Source organism: Ovis aries, chromosome 15, assembly GCF_016772045.2.
Source record: "Ovis aries strain OAR_USU_Benz2616 breed Rambouillet chromosome 15, ARS-UI_Ramb_v3.0, whole genome shotgun sequence".
Taxonomy (NCBI): Eukaryota; Metazoa; Chordata; class Mammalia; order Artiodactyla; family Bovidae; genus Ovis; species Ovis aries.
Genome location: NC_056068.1, coordinates 7,976,645 through 8,003,706, shown reverse-complemented (window position 1 = coordinate 8,003,706; position 27,062 = coordinate 7,976,645). Strand labels below are relative to the sequence as shown.

General features: G+C 40.3%; 2 protein-coding genes across 2 annotated transcripts in view; both read left to right on the top strand.

The window, feature by feature from the left end:
- Nucleotides 1–27,062, top strand: part of ARHGAP42 (Rho GTPase activating protein 42) — a 335,206-nt gene that overhangs the window by 5,863 nt on the left and 302,281 nt on the right. The gene's annotated exons all lie outside the window — the stretch shown is intronic.
- Nucleotides 54–25,618, top strand: LOC132657851 (uncharacterized). The gene is made up of 3 exons (XM_060399668.1): nucleotides 54–21,220; nucleotides 21,326–21,429; nucleotides 21,582–25,618. The coding sequence occupies exon 1, from the start codon at nucleotides 8,020–8,022 to the stop codon at nucleotides 8,965–8,967; it is 948 nt and encodes a 315-aa protein (XP_060255651.1). The 5' UTR covers nucleotides 54–8,019; the 3' UTR covers nucleotides 8,968–21,220; nucleotides 21,326–21,429; nucleotides 21,582–25,618.

Sequence of the window (27,062 nt, the reverse complement as noted above, 5' to 3'; positions counted from 1 at the left end):
TTTCACAGGTGAGTTCATTTGGGAAACACACACAGTTTCTTTGAGGTGTCTGCGTTCATTGTCCACAGCCTCCGTTGGAAGCACGCTGCTGCGGTGCACTTGCGGTCTGGGAGTAAAGTACATGTTTAGTGTGAAAGGAAACCCTGAGTGCACAGGCTGCATTGAGGTATCTTGGAGAGGGTGAGATTGAGAGATTCCTGCTTTCCATTTGCTGTGTTTGACTCGGTTTTTCACTTTAAGCCTGTCTCTGTTTTGTATGCGTTCAGGGTCCACTTTGCTACCAGTGTTTGGTGGCACAGGGAAGGAGTTAAATAAATGGAAGGAACAGTGACAAGTTTAAGGAATATGAAAGACATTCTGTAGTTACTGGACTATTTGGTCATCCTTGAGATCTTAATGAGAACTGCTATTGTTGCAGGCTACTTTTGGTGTTTAAATTTGCACCTAGATTTTGTTTGGTTTACCACAACTCAATGCAGATTCCCATTTACCCTGCAGGAGCTCCTTCACTCTTGCTTATTGCACTAACGTTATTTTGCTTGTTGAGCTGGGCAGCCTTGTCAGAGATGTGGATGTGTAATTACTTCCACCGTTTGTCTGGAAGAATTTCTGAGTGAAATTCTTCCACTCATTAGAATCTGAGTTAAATGAGCAGAAATAATTGTATCTTTCAGATGAACTGTAATTAATTTAGGAACGGGTAGATTAAGAATGAAGTGCTCTAAGGTTCTGCTTCAGAGCCCTGTACAAGTAAGAGCAGTTTGGTTTGTGTTCATTTAAATGCGAGCTCATTAAAGTGGAATTAAATTCAGCCGGCTGAGAACTTCCGTCTACCTCTCTTCTAATTGTCTACATGAGCTTGATGGGTGTCCTCTAACAGTAACTTTATCTCTGTTGAATGTCTTTCTCATAAATAAGAACACCTTATTCATTTGTGGTTGTGCTGGGTCTTGCTTGCTCCACTCGGCCTTCCTCTAGCTGTCCTGAGCCGAGCTACCGTTTGTTGCATTCGCTGGCTTCTCTTTGTGGTGCCTCTCCTTGCAGAACACGGGCTCTATGCGTATGGGCCTCAGTAGTTTTGGCTCCTGGTTCTAGTGTGTGGGCCCAGTACTTGTGGAGCATGGGCTTAGTTGTTCCAGGGCATGTGGAATCTTTCCAGTTCAGTTCAGTTCAGTTGCTCAGTTGTGTCCAACTTTTTGCGACCCCATGAATTGCAGCACGCCAGGGCTCCCTGTCCATCACCAACTCCAGGGATCAAACCCCTGTCCCCTGCATTGGGAGGCAGGTTCTTATCCACTGTACCACCAGGGAAGTCCTAGATTTCCTTTTTCTGCAGGTAGTAATTGAGGAGCTGCCTTGTTGGAAAGGAGTGGGTTTCTGGGAGAATAGAACCTATTTCCTGTCTAGTGGAAGAGGAAGGTGCTGCAGTAACCACCTCTTACATTGCCTCCCATGACAGTTATGATCAGGGTACTCTGAGCATGCAGAAAACTCAGGTAAACCACAAAACTTTGAAATTGCTGAAAAGCTGCTTCAACAGACATGCTTTCAGTTACTAACATTTCTTAGAGCCCAGTGTTAATCATGTTCATGATGATGCTGAAGAAGCATTTCTCAGATTATATAAGAAAAAATAATAAAGCTTACATTCAGTATGGCTTTGGTGCCAAGTATATTAAAGTAGTGTATGCATGGAATGGCAAAAGTCTTCTCTAGATTTATAAAGAGAAATGCTAAAGTGTTCAGGCTGTTAAGCCACATTCAGTAAATGTTATGCATCAATGAAATGTTTATTGTGGACAGATGAGAAAGGGTGAAGAAAAGGGGGTTATTTAGTCTTGAATCTTTTTCCAGAGTATTGTTTCTTGCCAGAGCTGTGGTTGCCACCTGTTCTGGCCCCAGCCATCCCTGTTGTCTTGTCTGGATGGTAATTTCCACTCATTCCAGCCTCTTGGCAGGTGCCAGACTCCCCGCTGGCCCACCTGCCGCCTGCCCGGTTCGGTTGGCAGCCCTGCCAGTCTTCCCTTTCCCTCCAACCTCCTGAACCTCTGCCCAGCATCTCAGCATCCTTGGAGCGTATCCTCAGCGGCTCTGGCCTTATCAGCTGAGGACTTGCTACCTGCTTCTTGCTGACTTTCATCATGAAAATGAAAACCAGTTGCCGAGCTCCTGGCTCTCCAGTTCAAGGAATCTGTGTCAGCTTTTGCAGCTGCCAGTATTCTGACTTTTAATGGCTGGGTTTCATATAAGTGTAGTGACTTCCATTGAATTTGTTAATTTTAATGGCCCTTGGGGTAGGATAATAACAGGATAGATAATGGAAATTTAGTTATTTTAACAGATTTGTTTTTGGCCAGGCCCATTTAAACACTGGCTTCGATATTTCCTGTATGGTGGAACCTCCTCTAGGATTCCAGCTAACTGGAATGTTTGGTTCATCAGAATGCACCATTGTTCATATCTGCAGTTTTCCAATTTTATAATCAAGAATCTAGTTATAATGCTAAGGAAAATGTTGCGGCAAAACCTGCATGTATAATCCTCTGTAAGGGAAGTGATTTGTTTCAGAAAAAATGAAGTGCAGAATAGTAAGGTGCCATACGGGCATCTGTGGTGGCTCAAGAGTCTGCCTGCAATGCAGGAGATCCAGATAGCGGAGTCTGGTGGGCTGTGGTCCGTGAGGTTGCAAAACATCGGACATAGCTGAGCGACTACGCACACATACAACATACCGTACAGTAGCTGATCATCTCTCAGTTTTTCCAACCTTTTTCTTGTGTTGCAGAAGAGTGTATTCATAAAAGAAAAAATAAGCCCTATTTCTCTAGGATTTTAAATTTTTCATTTGAAAGTAATTTACCTACTTATAATTTTACATAGAACATGGTGGGGAAAAGGTTAGGATAAAACTAATAGTTAACACTTTGTAGATTATTTTATATTAATTATTATAGATTTTTGACTTGCAGTTTTTAGATTTTTAATGGTAAAAGTCTCCATGCCTAATGGTATTTCTAAATATGCATTTATTTATTTGGCTGTGCCAGTTCTCTGTTGCAGCATGCAGGATCTTAGGTTGTGGCCTGTGAACTCTTAAGTTGTGGCCTGTGAGAATCTCGTTCCCTGACCAGGGATTGAACCCAGGCTCCCCGCATTGCGAGAGCAGAGTCTCAGCCACCGGAGCATCAAGAAAGTTCCCCAAATGGTATTTTTAAAATGTCCAAACATGACATTTTATATATTGTTGTTTTATGTAATTTGGATGATTACCAGGTGCAATATATTTTGTGAAGGATGGGGAACTATCCTGGGATGATTCTCAGTGTTGGGTGGTATGAAAATATTGGGAAGAAATGCACAGTTTACACACATTTGTTACATGAATAGTACTCTCTTGAACCTTGGCTTTATTCTGGGAAAAAGTGGATAGACACAAAATGACCCCTTTCGTTTGAAAGTCAGACACATTTCTCAGTAGTGGAATTTCTGTATTTCCTTGCACAAATCTAAAAAGCCATACTGCTTGCTAGTTTATGAAAGACATGCCAAAAGTATTCCCTCATGTGTAAACATATACTGGAGTTTATCCAGATGAAAGCCCCAGCTTCAGTTGTCTCTTTAGTACACAGGAAAAGTGACGATTTAATTTAGAAAACTGATATGTGTTTGTAATATGTGAAATGAGTATTGTATAGTGTATCTCCTTTCGAATGGAAGCTATGTAAATTGATTACTTTGCTGCGGTGAGACTTTTTTCTTTTTCATTTATTTAATTTTCTTATTCCTTAACATGTTTGAAAGATATGGCCTCAAACAAAACAAATACAAAAGGAGTGGTGGTAGTGGTGGGAGGGATTAGCGAGGAGAAACAGATTAAAGTGAGTTGTGAAAACAATTTAAATAGTGTGGTTTTGGAACTTGTATCAGACTTCTCTGTGCCTTCTGTGAGCAAGTTCTTATGTGACACTGGATGGTCAAAGGAGTAAGAGGTTACAATTGTTTTAAAAGTTGGTTGCAGAAAGTTTGAGGGCCAGTGTAAAAATTGTCACGTAAGAGATAATTGGTGTGAATTTTTAAGGGGTACACCGTTTGGGGAAGATTTGAGAAAGTTGTGTACTCCTGAAGACATGTCAGCATAGGTGATAGGAAGGGATGTTTGCAGGCTTGTACTGACTGCATGGCAGTCCTGGTTTTTTCCTCAGGTGACCCTTTTAAAAATGTTATTGCTGCCCCTGGATCCCAGCTGCTTCGTGGTCTCTTGTTTTCGCAGTGTGCGCTGTTGCAGAATCCCTCTTCCTTATTGCGTCTAGCCTGCTCTGCAGTGTTGGTAGTGAGCAAGGGGTCCTTCTGTTTGCTTTCCTTGTGTGACAGCATCTGCCTGCAGGGCTCCAGCTCGGACCTCCTTCTCCCGAGCTCTGGGTCTGATTTGCAGCAGCCTGCTACCTGTTCCCACCTGGGCGTGCTGTGGGCCCTTCACACGCCAGGTGTCCAGCTGAAGCTTGTTCTTTGGGTTCCCGTTCGGTCACTTATTTGCTCATCCACCTGGTCATCTTAGAGAGAAACCACTGAGTCTTTCTAATGCTTATGCTTTCTTTCTCCTCCGGTTTGTAAACTCCAGTTTTAAGATAGCTTTTTTTTTTTTTTTCATTCCACCCAGATTCCAGCATTTGGTTGGTCCTGCAATTTTTTGTGCCTACAGCATTTTAAAGGTGATGTTCTCTGCTTGCACCAACAGTCCTTAAGTGTGTGTGTCTCTGTGTATGTAGATACAAAATAATTTTTTTCTTAGCATAGAAAGTTAGAAATGTTTCCTCTCACAGCTCTGGAGCCCAAAATGCAAAGTCAAGGTGTCAGCAGAGCATGCTCTCTCTGAAGGCTCTAAGTGAAAGTCGCTCAGTCATGTCCAGACTTTTTGTGACCCCAGGGACTATACAGTCAATGGAATTCTCCAGGCCAGAATACCGGACTGGGTAGCCTTTCCCTTCTCCAGGGAATCTTCCCGACCCAGGGATCGAACCCAGGTCTCCCGCATTGCAGGCGGAGTCTTTACTAGCTGAGCCACCAGAGAGCCCAGAGGCTCTAAGGGAGGATGTTTTTTGCTACTTCTATCTCATGGTGTTGTCAGCAGTCCAAGACATCCTTTGCCTTGTAGCTGTATTACTCCAGTCTCTGCCTTTGCAGTCACACAGAGAGTATTCACTGTGTATCTTTGTTTATTAAATTTTACTCTGTCTTTTGAATATAAACTTTGAGGGCGCGTAGATATCTGTATTTTAATTTGACTGCATTGTGAATAGTCGGTAATGGTGAACATGAATCAGTTTACATTTTACTAAGAACATGATATGGAGAAGGATGTTGATTATCTGTGGAGCAAATGAGCCAGGAAATGGAGACTGCAAGTTTGCACTTGAGTATTTCACCTGTCAGGGTCATACTGACTTTTAGGGCTGGGTAACCCGGGGACGGCAGATGACATCTGGAGTTGGGGTTCATGCTAGTCCTGCTGCTGCCGCTAAGTAGTGCCATGGGGAGAAGCCATTTGTCCCAGACCCTATTGTCAGGAAAAAATGCGAACATATTCACCATAGATTCCTTGTAGGATTTTTATGTGGCCAGTGAATAAAATGCCTAACAACATGGTTTTAAAATTTGGTATTATTTTCACTTGCTTGAGGCAGGATCTTTGTAATCCAGACAACTTCAGCTTTTTTCAAGGCTTGACTTTATTAGGTTCTTGTCAGTGTTATTATTGTACTCCATAGACAGGATGATTGAGATAGAAATGCTTTAATGGAATGTTAAAGCATGAGTTTGTCCCCAAATTAAATCTTTTTGATAGGAAGTGATCATGAGATGTGGCTTGGCTTTGATTTAGCTTTTTACTTTTAAACAAATAATTATCTATTATGATCTGGGAACCAAGGAACAAGGACACACTGGGTTGGCATTGAGCGATAATCATGAACTGGCAGTGTAGATTTTAAGACTTTATTGATGTGTCTGCTGGTGCCTTGATGCTGTTGGCTTAGGTCAGTGGTCTGTAAAAGTTGTTAAAAGTGATGTTGTCAGAAGTGAAATAAGTACTTGGGTCATTTCACGTAATATAACAGGTCAAAATGAAGAAGGGAGGTTTTTTTCCCCGCATTGATTCATGCATTGCAGGCAGACAGTGGCTTAGAAAAGTGCTTTCTGAGGTGTTTCTTATGCTTCACAGATGTTTTGTAAATGTAATTATGTTTGTGGTGATATCATTCTAATGGTTATTGGTAAGAAAAGAATGATGAGATTGCTAGGGTGTTGCTGGAGGGTCTAGGAGCAGGAAATTATGGGAAAAGAGAATGTTGAATTAGGAATTGAAGAGGAAGATTCAGTTGGCTCAGTGAGAAAATTAAATTGAACCTATAAGCCAGTTGATCCAGGAAAAAATGGTGTGATTGAATAGGTGTCAGAATTGCTGGAAGAGGCTATTTAGATGGTACCCTAAATATAAGACAGAGCTTCCCAGATGGCACAGGGGTAAAGAATCCACCTGCCAGTGCAGGAGACATAGAGCTGTGGCTTTGATCCCTGGGTTGGGAAGATGCCCTGGAGGAGGGCATGGCAACCCACTCTGGGATTCTTGCCTGGAGAATCCCATGGAAAGAGGAGCCTGGTGGGCTACAGTCCACAGGGTTGCAAAGAGTTGGACACGACTGAACTGACTTAGCATGGCACATAACGACAAAATAGGTTATTTAAAGTGTGTGTGTGTGTGTTTTCTCCTTAAGGAATCTGTGAGCTGAAGAGAAGCTCTACCCAGGGGCTGCAGCAGGAAGTCTGGACTTTGGGGACAGTTTGGAAAGTAAAGCAAGGGCTGAAAAAAGCCAGTTTCAGGGGATAAAGAAAGAAAATAAAGATCTTGAATAATCCTGAATAAGGAATAGTTGTAGCAAGTGAGTGAGAACTTTCAGACTTGTCAGGTTTAAATCCTGTTGGATGCATTTTTTGTTTTTTCTGTCAATGTTGCCTTGGCTCCTCAGACTGCTCTTATGGAAGTGAGGATCCAATGAGTATCTGTGACTAGCTGAGCTTGAGGTTTTGTGACACCCACTGATGAGGGTAGGACCGGGGAGAAGCAGATGTCGGTTTCTCGGTACTCGTTCCACTTTGAGTCCTTAGGTTTACGGCTTAGGCCCACTTGTTTCTTGTTTGAGATTGAGTTTTGCGTTTCTGTCAGAACAGATATTCATTTAAGGTAATCCCCAAATATCCAAATAATCTGAATATTAAATCTTGCTTAAAGAAACAGGAATGGGTGAATTTAACTCAGATGACCATTATATCTACTACTGTGGGCAGGAATAGCTTAGAAGAAATGGAGTAGCCATCATGGTCAACAAAAGAGTCCGAAATGCAGTACTTGGATGCAATCTCAAAAATGACAGAATGATCTCTGTTCATTTCCGAGGCAAACCATTCAATATCATGATAATCCACGGCTATGCTTCAACCAGTAATGCTGAAGAAGCTGAAGTTGAACGGGTCTATGAAGACCTACAAGACCTTTTAGAAAGAACACCCAAAAAAGATGTCCTTTTCATTATAGGGGACTGGAATGCAAAAGTAGGAAGTCAAGAAACACCTGGGGTAACAGGCAAATTTGGCCTTGTAATACAGAATGAAGCAGGGCAAAGGCTAATAGAGTTTTGCCTAGAGAACGCACTGGTTATAGCAAATACCCTCTTCCAACAACACAAGAGAAGACTCTACACATGGACATCACCAGATGGTCAACATTGAAATCAGATTGATTATATTCTTAACGGCCAAAGATGGAGAAGCTCTATACAGTCAACAAAAACAAGACCAGGAGCTGACTGTGGCTCAGATCATGAACTCCTTATTACCAAATTCAGACTTAAATTGAAGAAAGTAGGGAAAACCACTAGACCATTCAGGTATGACCTAAATCAAATCCCTTATGATTATACAGTGGAAGTGAGAAATAGATTTAAGGGCCTAGATCTGATAGATAGAATGCCTGATGAACTATGGACTGAAGTTTGTGACATTGTACAGGAGACAGGGATTAAGACCATCCCCATGGAAAAGAAATGCAAAAAAGCAAAATGGCTGTCTGGGGAGGCCTTACAAATAGCTGTGAAAAGAAGAGAGGTGAAAATCAAAGGAGAAAAGGAAAGATATAAGCATCTGAATGCAGAGTTCCAAAGAATAGCAAGGAGAGATAAGAAAGCCTTCCTTGGTGATCAATGCAAAGAAATAGAGAAAAAGAACAGAATGGGAAAAACTAGAGATCTCTTCAAGAAAATCAGAGATACCAAGGGAACATTTCATGCAAAGATGGGCTCGATAAAGGACAGAAATGGTATGGACCTAACAGAAGCAGAAGATATTAAGAAGAGGTGGCAAAAATATACAGAAGAATTGTACAAAAAAGAGCTTCACGACCCAGATAATCATGATGGTGTGATCACTCACCTAGAGCCAGACATCCTGGAATGTGAAGTCAAGTGGGCCTTAGAAGGCATCACTATGAACAGAGCTAGCGGAGGTGATGGAATTCCAGTTGAGCTATTTCAAATCCTAAAAGATGATGCTGTGAAAGTGCTGCACTCAATATGCCAGCACATTTGGAAAACTCAGCAGTGGCCACAGGACTGGAAAAGGTCAGTTTTCATTCCAGTCCCAAAAAAAGGCAATGCCAAAGAATGCTCAAACTACTGCACAATTGCACTCATCTCACACGCTAGTAAAGTAATGCTTGAAATTCACCAAGACAGGCTTCAGCAATACATGAACTGTGAACTTCCAGATGTTCAAGCTGGTTTCATAAAGGCAGAGGAACCAGAGATCAAATTGCCAACATCTGCTGGATCATGGAAAAAGCAAGAGAGTTCCAGAAAAACATCTATGTCTGCTTTATTGACTATGCCAAGGCCTTTGACTGCGTGTATCCCAAAATAAACTGTGGAAAATTCTGAGAGAGATGGGAATACCAGACCACCTGACCTGCCTCTTGAGAAACCAATATGCAGGTCAGGAAGCAACAGTTAGAACTGGACATGGAACAACAGACTGGTTCCAAATAGGAAAAGGAGTACGTCAAGGCTGTATATTGTCACCCTGCTTATTTAACTTATATGCGGAGTACATCATGAGAAACACTGGACTGGAAGAAGCACAAGCTGGAATCAATATTGCCAGGAGAAATATCAATAACCTCAGATGTGCAGATGACACCGCCCTTATGGCAGAAAGTGAAGAGGAACTAAAAAGCATCTTGATGAAAGTGAAAGTGGAGAGTGAAAAAGCTGGCTTAAAGCTCAACATTCAGAAAACGAAGATCATTGCATCTGGTCCCATGACTTCATGGGAAATAGATGGGAAAACAGTGGAAACAGTGTCAGACTTTATTTTTGGGGGCTCCAAAATCACTGCAGATGGTGACTGCAGCCATGAAATTAAAAGACGTTTACTCCTTGGAAGGAAAGTTATGACCAACCTAGAGAGCATATTGAAAAGCAGAGACATTACTTTGCCAACAAAGGTCCATCTGGTCAAGGCTATGGTTTTTCCTATGGTCATGTATGGATGTGAGAGTTGGACTGTGAAGAAAACTGAGCACCGAAGAATTGATGCTTTTGAGCTGTGGTGTTGGAGAAGACTCCTGAAAGTTCCTCGGACTGCAAGGAGATCCAGCCAGTCCATCCTAAAGGAGATCAGTCCTGGGTGTTCATTGAAAGGACTGATGCTAAAGCTGAAAGTCCAGTACTTTGGCCAGCTCCTGCGAAGAGTTGACTCATTGGAAAAGACTCTGATGCTGGGAGAGACTGAAGACAGGAGGAAAAGGGGACGATAGAGGATGGCTGGATGCCATCACCGACTCGATGGACATGAGTTTGGGTGAACTCCAGGAGTTGGTGATGGACAGGGAGGCCTGCCACGCTGCAGTCCATGAGGTTGCGAAGAGTCGGACACGACTGAGCGACTGAACTGAACTGAAAGAAACGGAGGGCTTGCTCTTCAGCTAAGTTTAGCATTATCATTGATACATGTGCAGTGCTAAACACGTTTAATCTTTAATTATTAGAACAATTTAATGTTAAGTAGGTTCATTGCAGATTTAACATTAATAGCAGTCAGCCTGATATAGTTTTAATAGAAGGAGCCTGGGGTTTAGAATCAGAGCAATGCTTTTCAGTCCCAGTGCCTTCAATTATTAGCTACATGGCTGTGAGCGAGTTATTTGGCTTCTTTTGTAGTTTTCCTTGTCTATAATATGGAAAGAATGTTTGATTCGTATGCATATTTGCGGGATTAAGTAAGATAACACATGTAAATTGTCTAGAACCGTGTATGATACTTGATATTAAAATCAATCTTCTCATCTGTCTCATTTCTAGCTCATGTTGAGACCAAGTTATGAGTAACAACTGCCATTATATTTCATTCAAAACAGAAAGTGAGGTGGCTTTTCTAAGCAAAATCTCTATCGTACTGGGGATATGTACAAGATATGTTGAGAGAGCACTGTGTTTGATATTGATGGGAAAGCTGTGGATGTGGAAGTGTATCATGTTTCCTGACTTGGTATCATTCATGGGGCTTGCAGTGAGGAGTAAGTCATTGCTTCCATGGATTGGTGTAGTTATCTTTTTAAGATATCTTTTCCGTGTCAGAGTTGTGCTGTCATAGAAAACATGGTATCCATCACGCTTTAGTTTGCTCATTTGATTATTTTTCTCTCTAGGAAGTCAGCTGTGTAAGAACTGGTAGCAAGTCTTGGGGATTCTGGAGCTGGACACATGATCCGTTTTTTGTCAATGCCTGTTGTATGACCGACCTTATAGCAAGTGGTATCAAACTAATGTTTGGAGATAGAGAAGTCCACAGGTTGTCACTCCATTTAATATTGAAATCAATTCCAAAACTTTCTATATGAAAATAAATATCTTAGTGAAAAAGCCAGTTGCATAGGATGTAGATTCATCAGAATGAGAGTGATTTGAACAGGCGTATTCAAGGAATTGATACTTGTATTAAAGAATAAATTTTCTCTTCAGCAGTGACTTCAGCATATGTTAGTGGCTCTAATACAAAAGATGTTGCTAAGAAAGTGTAATTGCACAAATGATTTATGTTGTCTCCTATTTGTAACAGAGTATTGCATGTGTTATTTTTAAGATGCCATTTCAAAGTGTTGATTCTAATTGTGTGGAAATGCTTTCTTTTAAAAATGGCATTTGCTTTTTAAATAGTATTATTGAAATATAGTTCACTGCCGTAAAATCCATCCTTTTTAAAAGAATACAATCTGGTGGTTTTTCTTATGTTTACAGAAATGTGCAACTATCACCACTGTCTAATTTTATTACATTTTTTCATCTTTATTGAGGTACAGTTGACAAGGTGTATATACTTCTGATTTAATATGTGTATGCACTGTGAAAAATTCCAACAGATCCCTGCTTGCTAGTTAACTTGTCCATCATCTTGCATACTTGCTTATTTTTCATTTTTTGTGAGACCGTTTAAGTTCAGCTCTTTTAGCAAATTTCAGTTGTCCAGTAGTGTTACCAACTATGTTTTATGTTATATTCTCATACTTGATTCATCTTATAACTTAAAGTTTGTATCCTTTCACCAGCCTCTCCATATTTCTCCTACTCCCCTAGTCCCTGGAAGTCACCAATTTGCTTTCTATTCCTATGAGTTTGATTTTTTTTGTTTTTAACATGAGTGATAACATGCAGTATTTCTCTTTCTCTGTTTGGCTTATTCCGCTTAACATACTGCCTTCTGTATTCATCTGTGTTGTCACAGATGGCATCCTTTCCTTCATTCTCATGTCTGGGTAATATTTCACTGTGCATATACATCCTCTTTATCCATTCATCCATTAAAAGACAACTAGGTTTTCTCATATCTTGGTTACTATAAATATTGCAGTAGTGGAAATGGGAGTGCAGATGCCTCTTTGATAACTTGTTTTCATTTCCTTTGAATATGTACCCAGAAGTGAGTTTGCTGGATCATATGGTAGTTCTGCATTCAGTTGGGTATATCTTTTTCTCTTTAAAGTGCTGCACTCAATATGCCTGCAAATTTGGAAAGCTCAGCAGTGGCCACAGGACTGGAAAAAGGTCAGTTTTCATTCCAGTCCTCAAAATAGGCAATGCCAAAGAACGTTCAAGCTACCATGAATTTGTGCTCATTTCACACGCTAACAAGGTCATGCTTAAAATCCTTCAAGCCAGGGTTCAACAGTACGTGAACTGAGAACTTACAGATGTTCAAGCTGGATTTAGAGAAGGTAGAGCAACTTGAGAACAAATTGCTATGCTGGATCATAGGAAAAGCAAGAGAGTTCCAGAAAAACATCTACTTCTTCATCGACTCCACTAAAGCCACTGACTGTGTGAATCACAACGAACTGGCAAATTCTTTAAGAGATGGGAATACTGGACCACCTTATCTGCCTCCTTAGAAACCTATATACAGGTCAAGAAGCAACAGTTAAAACTGGACACGGATCAATTGTTCAGAATTGTGAAATGAGTACATCAAGGCTGTATATTGTCACCCTGCTTATTTAACTTCTATGCAGAGTACATCATGCGAAATGTGGGGCTGGATGAAGCACAAGCTGAAATCAAGATTGGCAGGAGAAATATTAATAACCTCAGATATGCAGATGATACCACTCTAATGGCAGAAAGTGAAGATGCACTAAAGAATCTCTTGATGAGGGTGAGAGAGGAGAGTGAAAAAGTTGGCTTAAATCTCAACATTCAGAAAACTAAGATCATGGCATCAGGTCCCATCACTTCATGGGAAATAGATGGGGAAACAGTGGAAACAGTGGCTGACTTTATTTTGGGAGTTCTAAAATCACTGCAGATAGTGATTCCAGCCAGGAAATTAAAAGACGCTTACTCCTCGGAAGGAAAGTTATGACGAACCTAGACCAGCATATTAAAAGGCAGAGACATTGCTTTGCCAACAAAGGTTCGTCTAGTCAAGGCTATAGTTTTTCCAATAGTCGTGTATGGATGTGAGAGTTGGACTATGAAGAAAGCTGAGTGCCGAAGAATTGATGCTTTTGAGCTGTGGTGTTGGAAAAGACTCTTGAGAATCCCTTGGACTGCAAGGAGATCCAACCAGTCCATCCTAAAGGAGATCAGTTCTGGGTGTTTATTGGAGGGACTGATGCTGAAGCTGAAGCTCTGATACTTTGGCCACCTGATGTGGAGAAATGACTCATTTGAAAAGACCTGATGCTGGGAAAGATTGAGGGCAGGAAGAGAAGGGGATGACAGAGGATGAGACGGTTGGATGGCATCACTGACTCAGTGGACATGGGTTTGAGCAAACTGCCAGAGATAGTGCTGTAGTCCATGGGATCACAGAGTCGGAGGTGACTTATCATCTGTTCAACAACGGTATTTCTATTTTTAATATTTTGAGGAACTTCTGTAGTGTTCTCCATAGTGGCTGAACCAGTTTACATTCCTACCAAAAATGCTCCGGGTTCCCTTTTCTCCATATCTAGCCAGTGCTTGCCCTCTTTCTTCTTTTTGACGACAAATAACACTGACAGATGTGAAGTGGTTTTGATTTGCATTTCCCCAGTGATTAATGATGTTGAGCACCATTACATGTACCTCTTGGGCATTTGTATGTCTTCTTTGGAAAGATGTCTGTTCAGGTTCTCTGCTTATTTTTGTCAGATTTTGATTTTTTTTTCGTGCAATTGAGTTGCATGAGGTTTTTTTTTTTCCCCCCCCTTAATATATATTTTGGAACTCCTGCCTAATTTTAGAACAGTTTCATCGCCCTCAAAGAAATCTCAGACACATTAGCTGTCACTGGTTTTCTCTGTCTTCCCTCTATTACTACAGATTTGTCTGCTCTGGACTTTTTGTGTAAATAGATTATACAATTTGTGGCCTTTCATGAATGACTTCTCTCACTTAGTGTTTCCAGGGTTCTCCTGTGTTTTGACATGTAATGGTACTTTATTCTTTTCATTGCCAAATATTCAATTGTGTGAATGTGCCACCACATTTTGTGTATCTGTCCATGAGTTGATGGACATTTTCGCTGTTTCCTGTTTTTTTTTTTTCATTATGAATAATGCTATAAACATTTGTGTACCTGTTTTTGTGTGAAAGAAAGTTAATCTCACAGTTGTGTCCGACTCTTTTCGAATCCACAGACTGTAGCTTGCCCTAGCTCCTCTGTTCATAGTGTGGACATATGTTTTTATTCTTTTGGATATATCCCTTGGCATGGAATTGCTGGGTCATATGTTAACTCTGTGTTGGAACTCACCCTTATAAATAGAAATTTAATAGCGTTATAAGCATTTATGTTACATTCTTATAATAGAAAGCAGTTTGAGAGCTAAATGTATATTTAAAGCAAAGGTATAACTTCACATGACAAATTTAGTGATGGCCTTTATGTTTTGTTGGAGAAAGCAGAATCATTTGGTGGATATTTAAAGAGGAAATGTTCCCTTGTGCCTTTATTTTTCATTATAGGTGAGTAAGTATTTAAAAATCTCATAATGTAAATACAGAATAATAATACTTTTTGTGTATATGCAAAGAGTGGCAAGAGGAGCAGAGAGGAGAAAAGCAAGGAGAAAATGTAAAGGTCGCAGTGTGATAAGCCAGAGGAGGCGTGGAGAAGAAAGAGGAAATGGAGTTTTACTCACGTATTCATTTAGCATGTTTATTTAGCACTTGCCGTATCTCATACTGTTCTAGGCCCTGGAAATACAGCACAGACTGAGGCCCAGCTCTTCTGGGTTCACATTGCCGGGGATGTGCTGCTGATGCTGTGTGCCGTGTGGCTTGTTCCTGCTTGGACTTAGTGGTACCGTGTAGAGACTTTGTTTCCTCTAGACACCGTTTCTCTTTCACAGAGTGGTTTTTCCAGTGGTCATGTATGGATGTGGGAGTTGGACTGTGAAGAAAGCTGAGCGCCGAAGAATTGATGCTTTTAAACTGTGGCGTTGGAGAAAACTCTTGAGAGTCCCTTGGACTGCAAGGAGATCCAACTAGTCCATACTAAAGGAGATCAGTCCTAGGTGTTCATTGGAAGGACTGATGCTGAAGCTGAAACTCCAATACTTTGGCCACCTCATACGAAGGGCTGACTCATTGGAAAAGACCCTGATGCTGGGAAAGTTTGAGGGCAGGGGGAGAAGGGGACGACAGAGGATGAGATGGCTGGATGGGATCACCGACTCAATGGACACGAGTTTGAGCAAGATCCAGGAGTTGGTGATGGGCAGGGAAACCTGGCGTGCTGCAGTCCATGGGGTCACAAAGAGTCGGACACGACTGAGCAACTGAGCTGAACAGGTATAGCAGTCAGTGCAGCATAGGGATCTCGTGTGAGACTATGGGTGTCCATTCTTCATTCATTCGGATCTATTCAGGAAACTTAGGGATCGCCTACCACACTTCAGGCACTTGATACTGTGTTAGATATTGAGTGCGTGTGCTTGTGTGTGTGCACACGCACGCAAGCACACGCACACCTGTTTGCTGGCTGACCCTAGTAAGTCACTCTCCTTCTGAAGCCCTGGTTTCCTCATTTTAATAATGGGATTAATATCAGTAATAATAACCCCTGCTTTTGTTTTTTGTGAGGATTGAGACTCTTATTAGATATACCTAGTCATAGTGCCTGGCACACGGAAGTCAGCCAGTGGTTGGTATAGTAATCACATTATATCTTTTAGCAGAAAAAAGTGAAGTAATTCTCATATTAAGGATGTTTAAAATGGAAACGTTTTCAGTGCCTTTCTAGGTCAGTAAACTATTTTTCATTTTGCCTTCCATGTTCACATGAATATACTTAAAAATATACAATAATAATGTACATACCATTTATATATAAATTAATACCATAATGTCAGATGCTTTCCTTGCTTCTGCATATTTTTATTATTAGCATATTTATGGCCAAAAGTCCTTAGATCGAAGGTGATGCTTATGTGTAAGTAATTTAGAGCAGTCTACATTTGAAATGTAAGTAAAAGCAGAGTGGATTCCATTTTGTATAAAGAAACATCTGCAGTATACTGCACTTCACCAAAAGGAAATTGGATCATGTATCAGCTATGTGATAGAATCAGACTTTCATGTTTTAAAGAATTTTTCCTATCCAAAATCTGCATTCATCTATTGTTCTGAAATGAAACCTGTGATATATACCTTGCGACGTGAATTTGGGGAGCCCCCATGTACTCTGTCTTTGAAGTGTAACTTTGGCATCTGCTGAACTTGACTAGAAATCAAAAATAACTATTTAAAAAATCTTCAGACATTTAGATTGCTTATTTTTCTTAATGTGGAGAACTTAGTCTTGTATGTTTCTTTTCAGGTCCTAAATTATTAGTTTATTTGAATGATAAATTACTTTATCTTTTATATGTTATAAATGCTGTACATTTTAAGGGAGTTAACTTCCTAATTAGAGAGGAGAAACTCATTCCTTTGGGTATTATTTGGCTTTTCATAGTCTTTCTGACCACTTGTTAAATTTTCCCCTGCTGCTCCAGGACCCCCCTCAAATTGTACATGTGTACACGTTTCTATCTAGGACCCTCTAAACTATGGTAGCTATCTCTTTGTGTCTAGTACTCTGCCAGGTACATATTTATGGCCAGGTAACTGTTGAATGAATACAGTTATGTTAAGCCTGTGGAAATTTAACACTGATACATTCTAAAGCTTAGAACTCTAGTGACCACTTGTGAAATCTGAAGGACGCTGTGGTTGTCATTGTACTGGATTGTGGTATATTTAACCCTGCCAGTCACTCTTGGCTTCCTGAAGCTTCTTCTCGCTTGACTTCTGTGGAGCCATATTCACTTAAGAATCTTCAGTCTTCCAACTTTTTCTGTTTAGTCTTTCAGAGTTCCCTTACCTCTTCTTTCCTCTTGAATGTAGGTGTTCATATTGTACAAAGAGAACTTTTTTCAATAGGTGTAAATTGGTAACAAATATATATCCAAAGCCAAACGGTTTGTATTTGTAAGATAAAAGGAGGGAAAAGGTTAGGAGGCTTGTAGATAATTGAGCACTAGAATTCAGTACGGTTGATTAGCTGAAGAATAAATACAGTTGTTAACCTTTATCAGGAGGAGTCAGAGAAATACAAATGAATATGAGTAAGGTATCCATTTTCTATCTATTAGCTAAAATATTAAAAAATACCTTGTTTTAATTAGGGTGTACTAAGACACTTACTTTCATTATGCTGCTGATAGGATTGTAAATTAGTAATTTGCTTTAAGACCCTTAAAGGATTTAGTGAGTACAGTGCTACAGTGATCCCAAGTTTGGTTCTTTTCCTATAATGGGTAATGTTGATTTCCCACCCAGTGTCTGTGCTGTAAACACACACTATCTGTGTGTTTCTTCTGTAAGAGCCCTTTATTTATTGGGTTTCTTCTAGAACACAACCCTCTCCCCCAATCAGGGGTAAATCCTGATTTGTTGAGTTACCCATCTGCCCTTGCCCATAACCCATTTCTGACCATTTTGACTTGAGGGCCATCAGCTCTGTTTCTCTCAGGTTTCGGTGACTAACAGCGCCCCCCTGAGTTTGTGGTGGTACTGCATTCAGTTGGGGAACCCTGATCACAACCTTCCTCAGTAATTCAGATTTACTTAGAAAATAATTAGCAATGACTTAACTAATTTTGTAAACTTTGACAGTCATTACTTAAATAGCCAATTCCAGCGAACCCTGGGGCTATAAATCTAAGTTAATGAAAAACAAGGTACAGAAATGTGTGCGGCTTTCATCATTGTATGAGAGAAAAAGATGCTTGTGATAGTACATGAAAGAAATGGCTATAGGTAAGCTTACTAGGGTGGTGAGATGAGAAAGATTCCCTCGCGGGAGGTGTTGGCGAGCGAGTCCTAGGTGTCCGCACGGCTCCTTCCTGAGGGCTTTGCAGCTGCGGTTGCCAGTGTCCTCGCTGTTTTCCAGGGGGCGGAAGTCGAGTCAGAGGCAGCCGGTTCTCAAGCTCCAGTCAGTTACCGAGGGCTGATGAGGTAGCGGAGAGAAATACTGTCCTTACTCTTGAACTGCATTTCTTTCCAATCCATTAACGATTCCCTGTGAATAATTGGCTGGTGACTTCTTTCGTTTATAGTCCTCACATTCTTTCCCTCCCTGCCTTCCCACCCTCCAGTTTCTGGCTATTTCATTTGCTTTCTCTACATGTATCCATTTGTCTTTGAGCAGCTTCTCTCTTTATTCCTTTAAAAGTAGCATATTGAGGCTATCCTAAAATACACACGGGCTTCCAACAGAGCTAAGTGGCGGAGAACCCACCTGCCCATGCAGGAGACTCTGGAGATGTGCGTTGGATCCCTGGGTTGGGAAGATAGCCTGGAGGAGGAAATAGCAACTCACTCCAGTGTTCTTGCCTGGGAATTCCCATGGACAGAGGAGCCTGGAGGGTTATAGTCCCTGGGGTCGCAGAGTCAGAAGTGACTGAGTACAGCACAACTGAAATACACATGTACAGGCCTGGGCTGTTTTGTTTGCTTGAGATAAATGCACTGTTTTTATGGACAAGTTAATTGTGCCTCAGTTCAGTTCAGTCGCTCAGTCGTGTCCGACTCTTGGCCACGCTATGAATTGTAGCAGGCCAGGCCTCCCTGTCCATCACCAGTTCCTGGAGTTCACTCAAACTCACGTCCACTGAGTCGGTGATGCCATCCAGCCATCTCATCCTCTGTCGTCCCCTTCTCCTCCTGCCCTCCATCCCTCCCAGCATCAGGGTCTTGTCCAATGAGTCAACTCTTCCCATGAGGTGGCCACAGTACTGGAGTTTCAGCTTTAGCATCATTCCTTCCAAAGAAATCCCAGGGTTGATCTCCTTTAGAATGGACTGGTTGGATCTCCTTGCAGTCCAAGGGACTCTCAAGAGTCTTCTCCAACACCACAGCTCAAAAGCATCAATTCTTTGGCGCTCAGCTTTCTTCACACTCCGACTCTCACATTCATACATGACCCCTGGAAAAACCATAGCCTTGACTAGACGGACCTTTGTTGGCAAAGTAATGTCTCTGCGTTTGAATATGCTATCTAGGTTGGTCATAACTTTCCTTCCAAGAAGTAAGCGTCTTTTAGTTTCATGGCTGCAATCACCATCTGCAGTGATTTTGGAGCCCCCAAAAATAAAGTCTGACACTGTTTCCACTGTTTCCCATCTATTTCCCATGAAGTCATGGGACCAGATGCCATGATCTTCGTTTTCTGAATGTTGAGCTTTAAGCCAACTTTTTCACTCTCTTCTTTCACTTTCATCAAGAGGCTCTTTAGCTCCTCTTCACTTTCTGCCATAAGGGTGGTGTCATCTGCATATCTGAGGTTACTGATATTTCTCCCGGCAATCTTGATTCAGCTTGTGCTTCTTCCAGTCCAGCATTTCTCATGATGTACTCTGCATATAAGCTAAATAAGCAGGGTGACAATATACAGCCTTGGCATACTCCTTTTCCTACTTGGAACCAGTCTGTTGTTCCATTTCCAGTTCTAACTGTTGCTTCCTGACCTGCATACAGATTTCTCAAGAGGCAGGTCAGGTGGTCTGGTATTTCCTTCTCTTTCAGAATTTTCCACAGTTTATTGTGATCCACACAGTCAAAGGCTTTGGCATAGTCAATAAAGCCTAATGTTCTGTTAAAAAAAAAACAATTAGTAGCAGTAAGGGTTCTCCTGAAAATAGATTCAGCTTTTAATGATGTTGAGAGTATATTTCTGGTCAAGGTTTAAGCAATAGAACCTAGGCTGAGTTTGATTTCTTTTGTAACATTTTATAAACTATAAGAAACAAATCTAGTTCCTGTGAAAATCCTGTAGAGGAAAAATGTGACTTTATTATCTCTGAGGTAACAAATATCGGAGCAGATGGGTCAGAGTTAAAAGGAGAAAGCTTGATAATTAAATCCATTCATTTATCAGATAACTGTTAATCATCCACTGTAGATCAGGCATTGTGCAAGGAACATAGTATTTTAAATTAAATTCAGATTATCATGTATAGAATAACAGTAAAATGATAACTTGGTTCTCTTTAGTTTCTGCTAAAAAATTCTTGGAAAGTTTAAAGCATTTAGTTGAGAAGAATTTGAAATAATAAAACATCAACTATTTTTTGGCTATACTTTGGGGATTTCTTTAGGGAATCTGTGAAAATTTGTTCCTTTAGAAGTATTACTGTAAGTGGTCTGCTGTGTTCATTGCCTTTCTGTGCCAAGCTTAAATTTAAGCAAATTTGTTGCATTCTGTTAACATTGGTAATCCGTGGGTCTTTTTTTAATGTGATTTGGATTTCATTGTATTTATTAGTCGTCTTTTCTAACAAAGTTATGCCACAGTTGTCTTTTCTATTTTTTTTTTTTTAATGAAAAAGAAAAAATAATCTAAGGCAAGAATTTTGGCTGATGGGCTCTGTCTGGCCACTGTGGCCAGGTATGGTTTTGTAATATGGTATCAGTATCCTGTGCATTCTGTTATTTAAATCATGAGTAACCATAGTGGGCAGAATGATGCAAAGATTTCTGAAATCCTGTTTTTGTGGAAATAAGCAGAATCTTTTTAGCAGAGGTTTTAAATGATCTAGAGAGACTATGAAATAATCTGCTTAAAGACGTTTAAAATGTGTTTACCTGTGAAGTCGGTTCTTCAGTGATGCCTTGTGAAAAGGCTTTTGTTAATGGCATTTGATTTTCCCAGATTTGCTAAAGGTTATAAAAACACTTCAAAGGACGAACACAGAAGTGAATTTTATGTCCGTTTATATGTAAAGCTTACAAATTACTGTGTGCTTTCACTTGTGTGATATTTGAGATCATTTACTGCCATCTGAAGCAGCCATTCCCACTGAACCCCTACTTCCAACGTTGCTGAGGTCCTTTAGCTTTCTGCCATCTGCGGTGGGAATGGGAATTCAGAGTTTCAACTTGAAGAGAATTTTTTGGAGCAGATGTGACAGTCAGCCCTCTCATCTAGAGATGACTCTTGGGCCTGATGAAGAGATAGCAAACATCAGTCAGAGAAGACAGGGGATACCTTCTAGGCTTCTCAGATTCTTTTTTTTTTTTTCTTGTTCAGGTTGAACTCTAGGAGACAGATCTAACCCAATTCTTATTTAATTTTGACTTTGGATCCCAAGGTAATCATACCCTTGTGCAGTCTTATTAAACTCTTGTCTCTGGCTTGAGAATAGGGGGACCTAACTTTCCTCTTTTTGTCCTTAAATGCTCTGGGCTGGGACAAGACTTAAAACTTGGTGGAAGCAATGATCTGCTTGTGAGGGGACTCCCCATCTCTATTCCACTTCCTCTTCTACTTGCTGCTTGGGAACATGTTTATCTGAAGACGGTAAGAAGAATAAACAGTGCAGGTCCTTATGGCTCTAGATATATATTTGTTCTGATTTATGAGATTATTACTTCTTTTTCACTACTCTGGGCCCTTACTAAAAAGTTTTCTTTCTTTTTTTTATTTTCTTAATTAAAACTATAATTGAACAGGAAAGCTAAATATCAGCACAAGGAAAGCTAAGTGTCAAGAGGATTCACCTGCTATTTACCAGGGAAACTGCAACTATACCAGTTGTTAGGGGCTTCATAAGCATTAAGAAGCAGTGATTTCTGTTCCTGAAAAGCTTACAGCCTGAGCAGAGATGTGAAGAGAACAAAGTGGATCCATTTTGGAAGGTGAGAGGTCACTGGAGGAATTGCAGGCAGCATGTCTCGAAGAGGGTACTGTGTTCAGGTTGGACAAGTGTGAGGAGAAAGGCTAGCTGTGCTCTGAAGTAGAGACGAGAGCTGGCAGATTGATTTCTTGTATTAACTGAAAAGTGAAAGTGAAGTCGCTCAGTTGTGTCCAACTCTTTGCGACCCCATGGGCTGTAGTCTACCAGGCTCCTCCATCTATGGAATTTTCCAGGCAAGAATACTGGAGAGGGTTGCCATTTCCTTCTCCAGGGGTTTTCCCCACCCAGGGATCCAACCCAGGTCTCCCGCATTGCTGGCAGACGCTTTACCATCTGAGCCACCAGAGAAGCCCATGTTAACTGAAGCAGGTAACAATAAAGGGAAGAGAACTGGGGAGATGCTTATTGTGAATGTCTTTGAAAAGGACCCTAAGAGAGTCCACTAGATGTGAGCTCCTTGGGAACTTCGCTTGCCCTGTATTTTGATTCACTGCAGTTTCCGTCTTGTGAACTGAACTGGATCCTCGGGCGGTGTGGAGTCAGATGTTGAACACGGGTTCTGACCAGCAGTGTGGCGTGTATCAGTGTATGCAGTTTAGTTAAAACTCCTTTGTGGTGTGTTGCACTACAAGGGATATTTTTAGGCTTAGATAATTAAGGCACCGAAACTTAATATACGTAAATGAAAAAAGTTGGTGGATCCTGGGTCAAAGCAATGCTGTAGTTAATTAATGAAGATAATAAAATTGAGTACCTAAGTCAAGAAGTAAACCAGTAGAAGTTTTCCAGTTAGTGAGTTTACTGTTGATTTCGGAAGCATCAGCTCTTTCTCCTGCCTTACAGGTTTATCGGGTCTTCCCTGGTGGCTCAGCAGTAAGGAATTTGCCTGTAGTGCAGGAGACACGGAGACCTGGGCTTGGTCCCTGGGTGGGGAAAAATCCCCCAGAGAAGGCAATGGCAACCCAATTCAGTATTCCTGCCTGGAGAATCCCATGGACAGAGGAGCCTGGTGGGTTATAGTTCGTGGGCTCGCAAAATGTCAGACAGGTCTGAGTGGCTAAACAACAACAACAACGTGTTTGTGACATAAAATAGAACTGCATTTTTATGGTTTTATATCCTTTCGGGTAAAGCGTGTTTCCCTGGGGGAAGATAACTGTCTCAAGGTTATTTTGAGAATGAATATGTTGAGTGGAGAGCAACAAGAAATATTAAATAAGCAAAGAGAGAAAGACAGTGGGTATCAGTGCAGAGCCCCTGAAGTGAAGGAGAGAGCCAGGAAGGAAAATTCCAGGATGAGCTCTTAGGGACTTCAAGCTACAGAATTAAGTATTCATGGGGGATTTCAGCAGCTCAAACATCTGTTGAATAACAAATATCACAGAACATTTATCATCTCAGGATGATTCTAGGTTATGTAGAGGACGTGTTGATAAAAGGAAACCATGGAGAAGCAGTCCTGGTTTTGTTTCTTGCAAGGAGTGAAGGAAAAATCGAGCTTAATATGAATTTAGTATTTACTCTTCACAGAGCTGCCTTGAGTGTTAATGCTGGCACTGAAGTTCACTCACGTAAAATATATATTCAGATTTTCCTTTGGTTTTCAGGCTGTGAGTTGTGATCCTAGAGGGTTCTTGAAAGATTTGGTGAGTTGAACTAGTATTAGGAAAGAAATAGAACAAATAAGATATCACTGTGTATTGAATGTATTAAGGGAAAATATTGTTTACTGAAACTTGTTTCTGTTTTATAAGTACATGTGAATGAGTAGACAATTTTGGATTCTGAAATGTGTTTCTTACTGTGAGTCATGGACACAAATGTAAAAAAAATAAATCACAATGTTTTTTCAAGAATTGTAAAAAAATGAGAATGCTATTTCATGAATTAAGGTGGGTCTGTGTAAGATATATGTGATGAAGCCTGATTAAGTTTTCTTTAGGCAGGTGAATGGTCAGGTGCATGGGGAAGAGAAATTCTCTGTTGCTTCCAGGTGTTTGAGGTCACAGAGATCTTGGAAGTAGCACATTGCTTAGGTCTTGTGAGGCTCTTTAAAGGAGATCCTGGTCAACTCCAGTGCAAATAGCTCTTGAGGGTAGTCACAGCTACAGTACCAAGCTACTGACATGAAGGTCAAGAAAGAGAATATATTTAGTTCTTGAAAGCAGATATTTTCTGAGTGAATGCCTGTACTCCTAAAAGAAACCATGTCTTTATATTTTGTTCTATTGAGAATATTTCACAGTTTTGGAGGAGCATAGCTTGGTTGTTAGAAGGAAGATTTATAAGTGAGTGAGTCAGAAACGGTGAGCACAGGTGATCTTACAAGGTTAGCAGAGGATAATAAATTAGACACAACTTGAATACATCGAGTAAAAAAATTAAAGTTACATATAGGTAGGATATTTAAAAATAGATTTCAAAGAGGAAAATAAAGGTGTCTCTGAAGAATAAAAATTTGGTAAAACTGAAATCATCTACTATGTGGTGCATAGTAATTTCTCACTTAGGGATATGTTTATATATTGATGCACATGTTGGCAAAAAATATGAATTAAATTGAATCTTATATTGAATAAACTATCATGTAAATTAGTTTCTTGTGCAAATAATGGTTCAGTATTTTATTTAGCATAACTTATTTAAACATTCATTGCATTTGGTAGATTCTATGGTACTTGATTCAAACTTTAGAATGGTGTTTGTGATGGAGGAAATTAGGGGAGATTGTGATGATTCATTGTACATTTTTATTTATGTGACTTATTGAACAGACTGACTCCACAGTAGGTGAAAGGACTGTGAAAGTGAAAATAAAAGTTGCTCAGTGTTGTCTGACCCCTTGCGACCCCATGGACTACATAGTCCACGCAATTCTCCAGGCCAGAATACTGGAGTGGGTGGCCTTTCCCTTCTCTAGGGGATCTTCCCAACCCAGGGATCGAACCCAGGTTTCCCGCATTGTGGGCGGATTCTTTCCCAGCTGAGCCATGAGGGAAGCCCAGGAATACTGGAGTGGGTAGCCTATCCCTTGTTCTGGGGATCTTCCTGATCCAGGAATCAACCTGGGGTCTCCTGCATTGCAGGCAGATTCTTTTCCAACTGAGCTATTGGGGAAGCCCTGAAAGGGCTGTACATCTTTCAAAGAAAACTGGTATTACTGGAAAAGTATTGAAAAGACCTTTGAATTAATTGAAAAACTAAAAATAAATACTTAGTGATGGATGAACTTAAATGTCAGGACACAGCTAAATGAACTCAGATTTCTTGCTTCCACTGGATGTTGTCCTTTTCTTTTTGCTGAAATACCAGCCATGTTGCATATTATCAGAAAACAATTGAATGTTCAATGATAGTTTTAAATTAGACAGATACTATTGCAGATGAAGGCTATGATGATAGGATTTGGTCCCTTTGACCTCGGTTGGCAGTTTTGGCCATAATAATTATTTAACATCAGTCTGTATGGCAACAAGGAGGAAACATCTAGGCAGGCAAATAGATTGTTTCAGGGGAAGGTAAGTGGTCCTGTCCTGGAGGAGCCAGGAGCTGGCCTTCTCTGGGCATCCTATTAGCATTTTCCTTAGCTTACGTGCATCTGCCTGAACTCTGCAGCAGGCTGGAAGGTAAGGCTATGCTGCAAACATAGCCTTTTGCTCTTGGTTCTGGTATTTGCTCACAGGCAGCCTCACCCATGTCTCTGCTTCCCTCTCTGCCCTCCTCTTTGTGTGTGTGCTGCCCACGTGTGTGCGTGTGGGCAAGCTCAGACTAACAGACAGTGAAATTGGCAGCAAAGGGACACTCTTGGCTCATACCAGCTCTGGCTGTCATTCGGATATTGCACGTGCTAAATCTGTTATTTTACAAAGAAGAAAAAAGAAGCCATCTTTTACAGTCATAGAGACAGGTGCTTGAAAAAAAGAAAAAGAAGCCAAAAAAGCCTATAAGCAAAGTTATTTATTACTTCTGCACCCCAGGCTCTATTCCAAGCCATAGTTTCACTCCCAGCCTTGCCTCTTGTGATGAATTTGGCTGGTGCAGTGTCTGCTATGGGATGAGTCATCATGCCCCAGCTGGCTTGGTGTTGCAGTCAACATTTATAGCCTTGGAATCCTTGCTTTAGAGCAAGATCACTGTTCTTTATGTGTCTCTCTGGGGGAAGTGGTCCTCATGCTTTGGTTGTGATGGACATATACCGTGGTTTTCTTAAATTGGACACACCATGGTTGCTGGCTGTATGGTAAGATGACCTGGTGTATGTGAGGCTGGGAAATCTAAACAAATCCCTTGATTCAGTTCCTGTCTGTTACTGAGTACCCAGAAACCGGAATGACCTGATTAATTAAATGGATTATTTTGCTTAACAGCTAAAGAGAATGGAAAGTTTAAGTTGACTTTCAGGGATTCCTTATTTAAATTATTAATGTGTAATAGTTGTTAATAATGTTGGGGAGAAATTGGAAGACAATTCATACAAGTAACTGTTCTGATGATGAGAATATAGTTTACTTTTGTTTTTTCCCATTTTTCTTTAATGTTTCATATTGCTTATGTAATAGTAGTAATAGTTCTTAATAATAACAGAACTTTTTTTTGTAGGGGAAAAAAGCCTAAGATGAAAATTACACATTTATTAATATAAAAGTAACATGCTTAGATTCTTGATCTTGAAAAATCTTTCTAAAAAACAACAAAAAACCTGAGAAACAAAATATTGAGTTTTAAAGGTTAATTTTATCTGACTATTGTTTGAAGTAACATTGTTTCTTTTCTGACTATCTAGTATTATGGAGCACATATTGCTTTTAACAATTTAAAATGTAAATGTGAATGATCTTCTAACTAGGATTTTGCTTTATTAAAAATTTTTTAGTACTTTTAATCTAGACATTCAAGCACACTCAAAATTAGAGAGGCTGTTACAATCAACAACCGTATAATTATCATTCAGTTTTTATGCACAGTTGAAAAAAACTATTTACAAAAATTGAGCACATAATAAGAGTTCCTGTATTATTCACCCCTTTCCCACATGCACACACACAGGCAGGTACCTGTATTATTAACATCTTTCTTTAGTGTGGTACTTTTATTTGAATGAATGAATTAGTATTGATACTGTTATTAACTAAAGTCCATAGTTTACATTTACATTCACTGTTTATATGGTATGGCTCTAAGGATTTTGACAAATGCATAAAGTCATTTATTCATCATTATAGTATCAGGCAGAGTAGTTTCACAAGCCTAAAATATACCTTGTGCATCCCTTAATAAAACCATTTGTTTCTCCTTT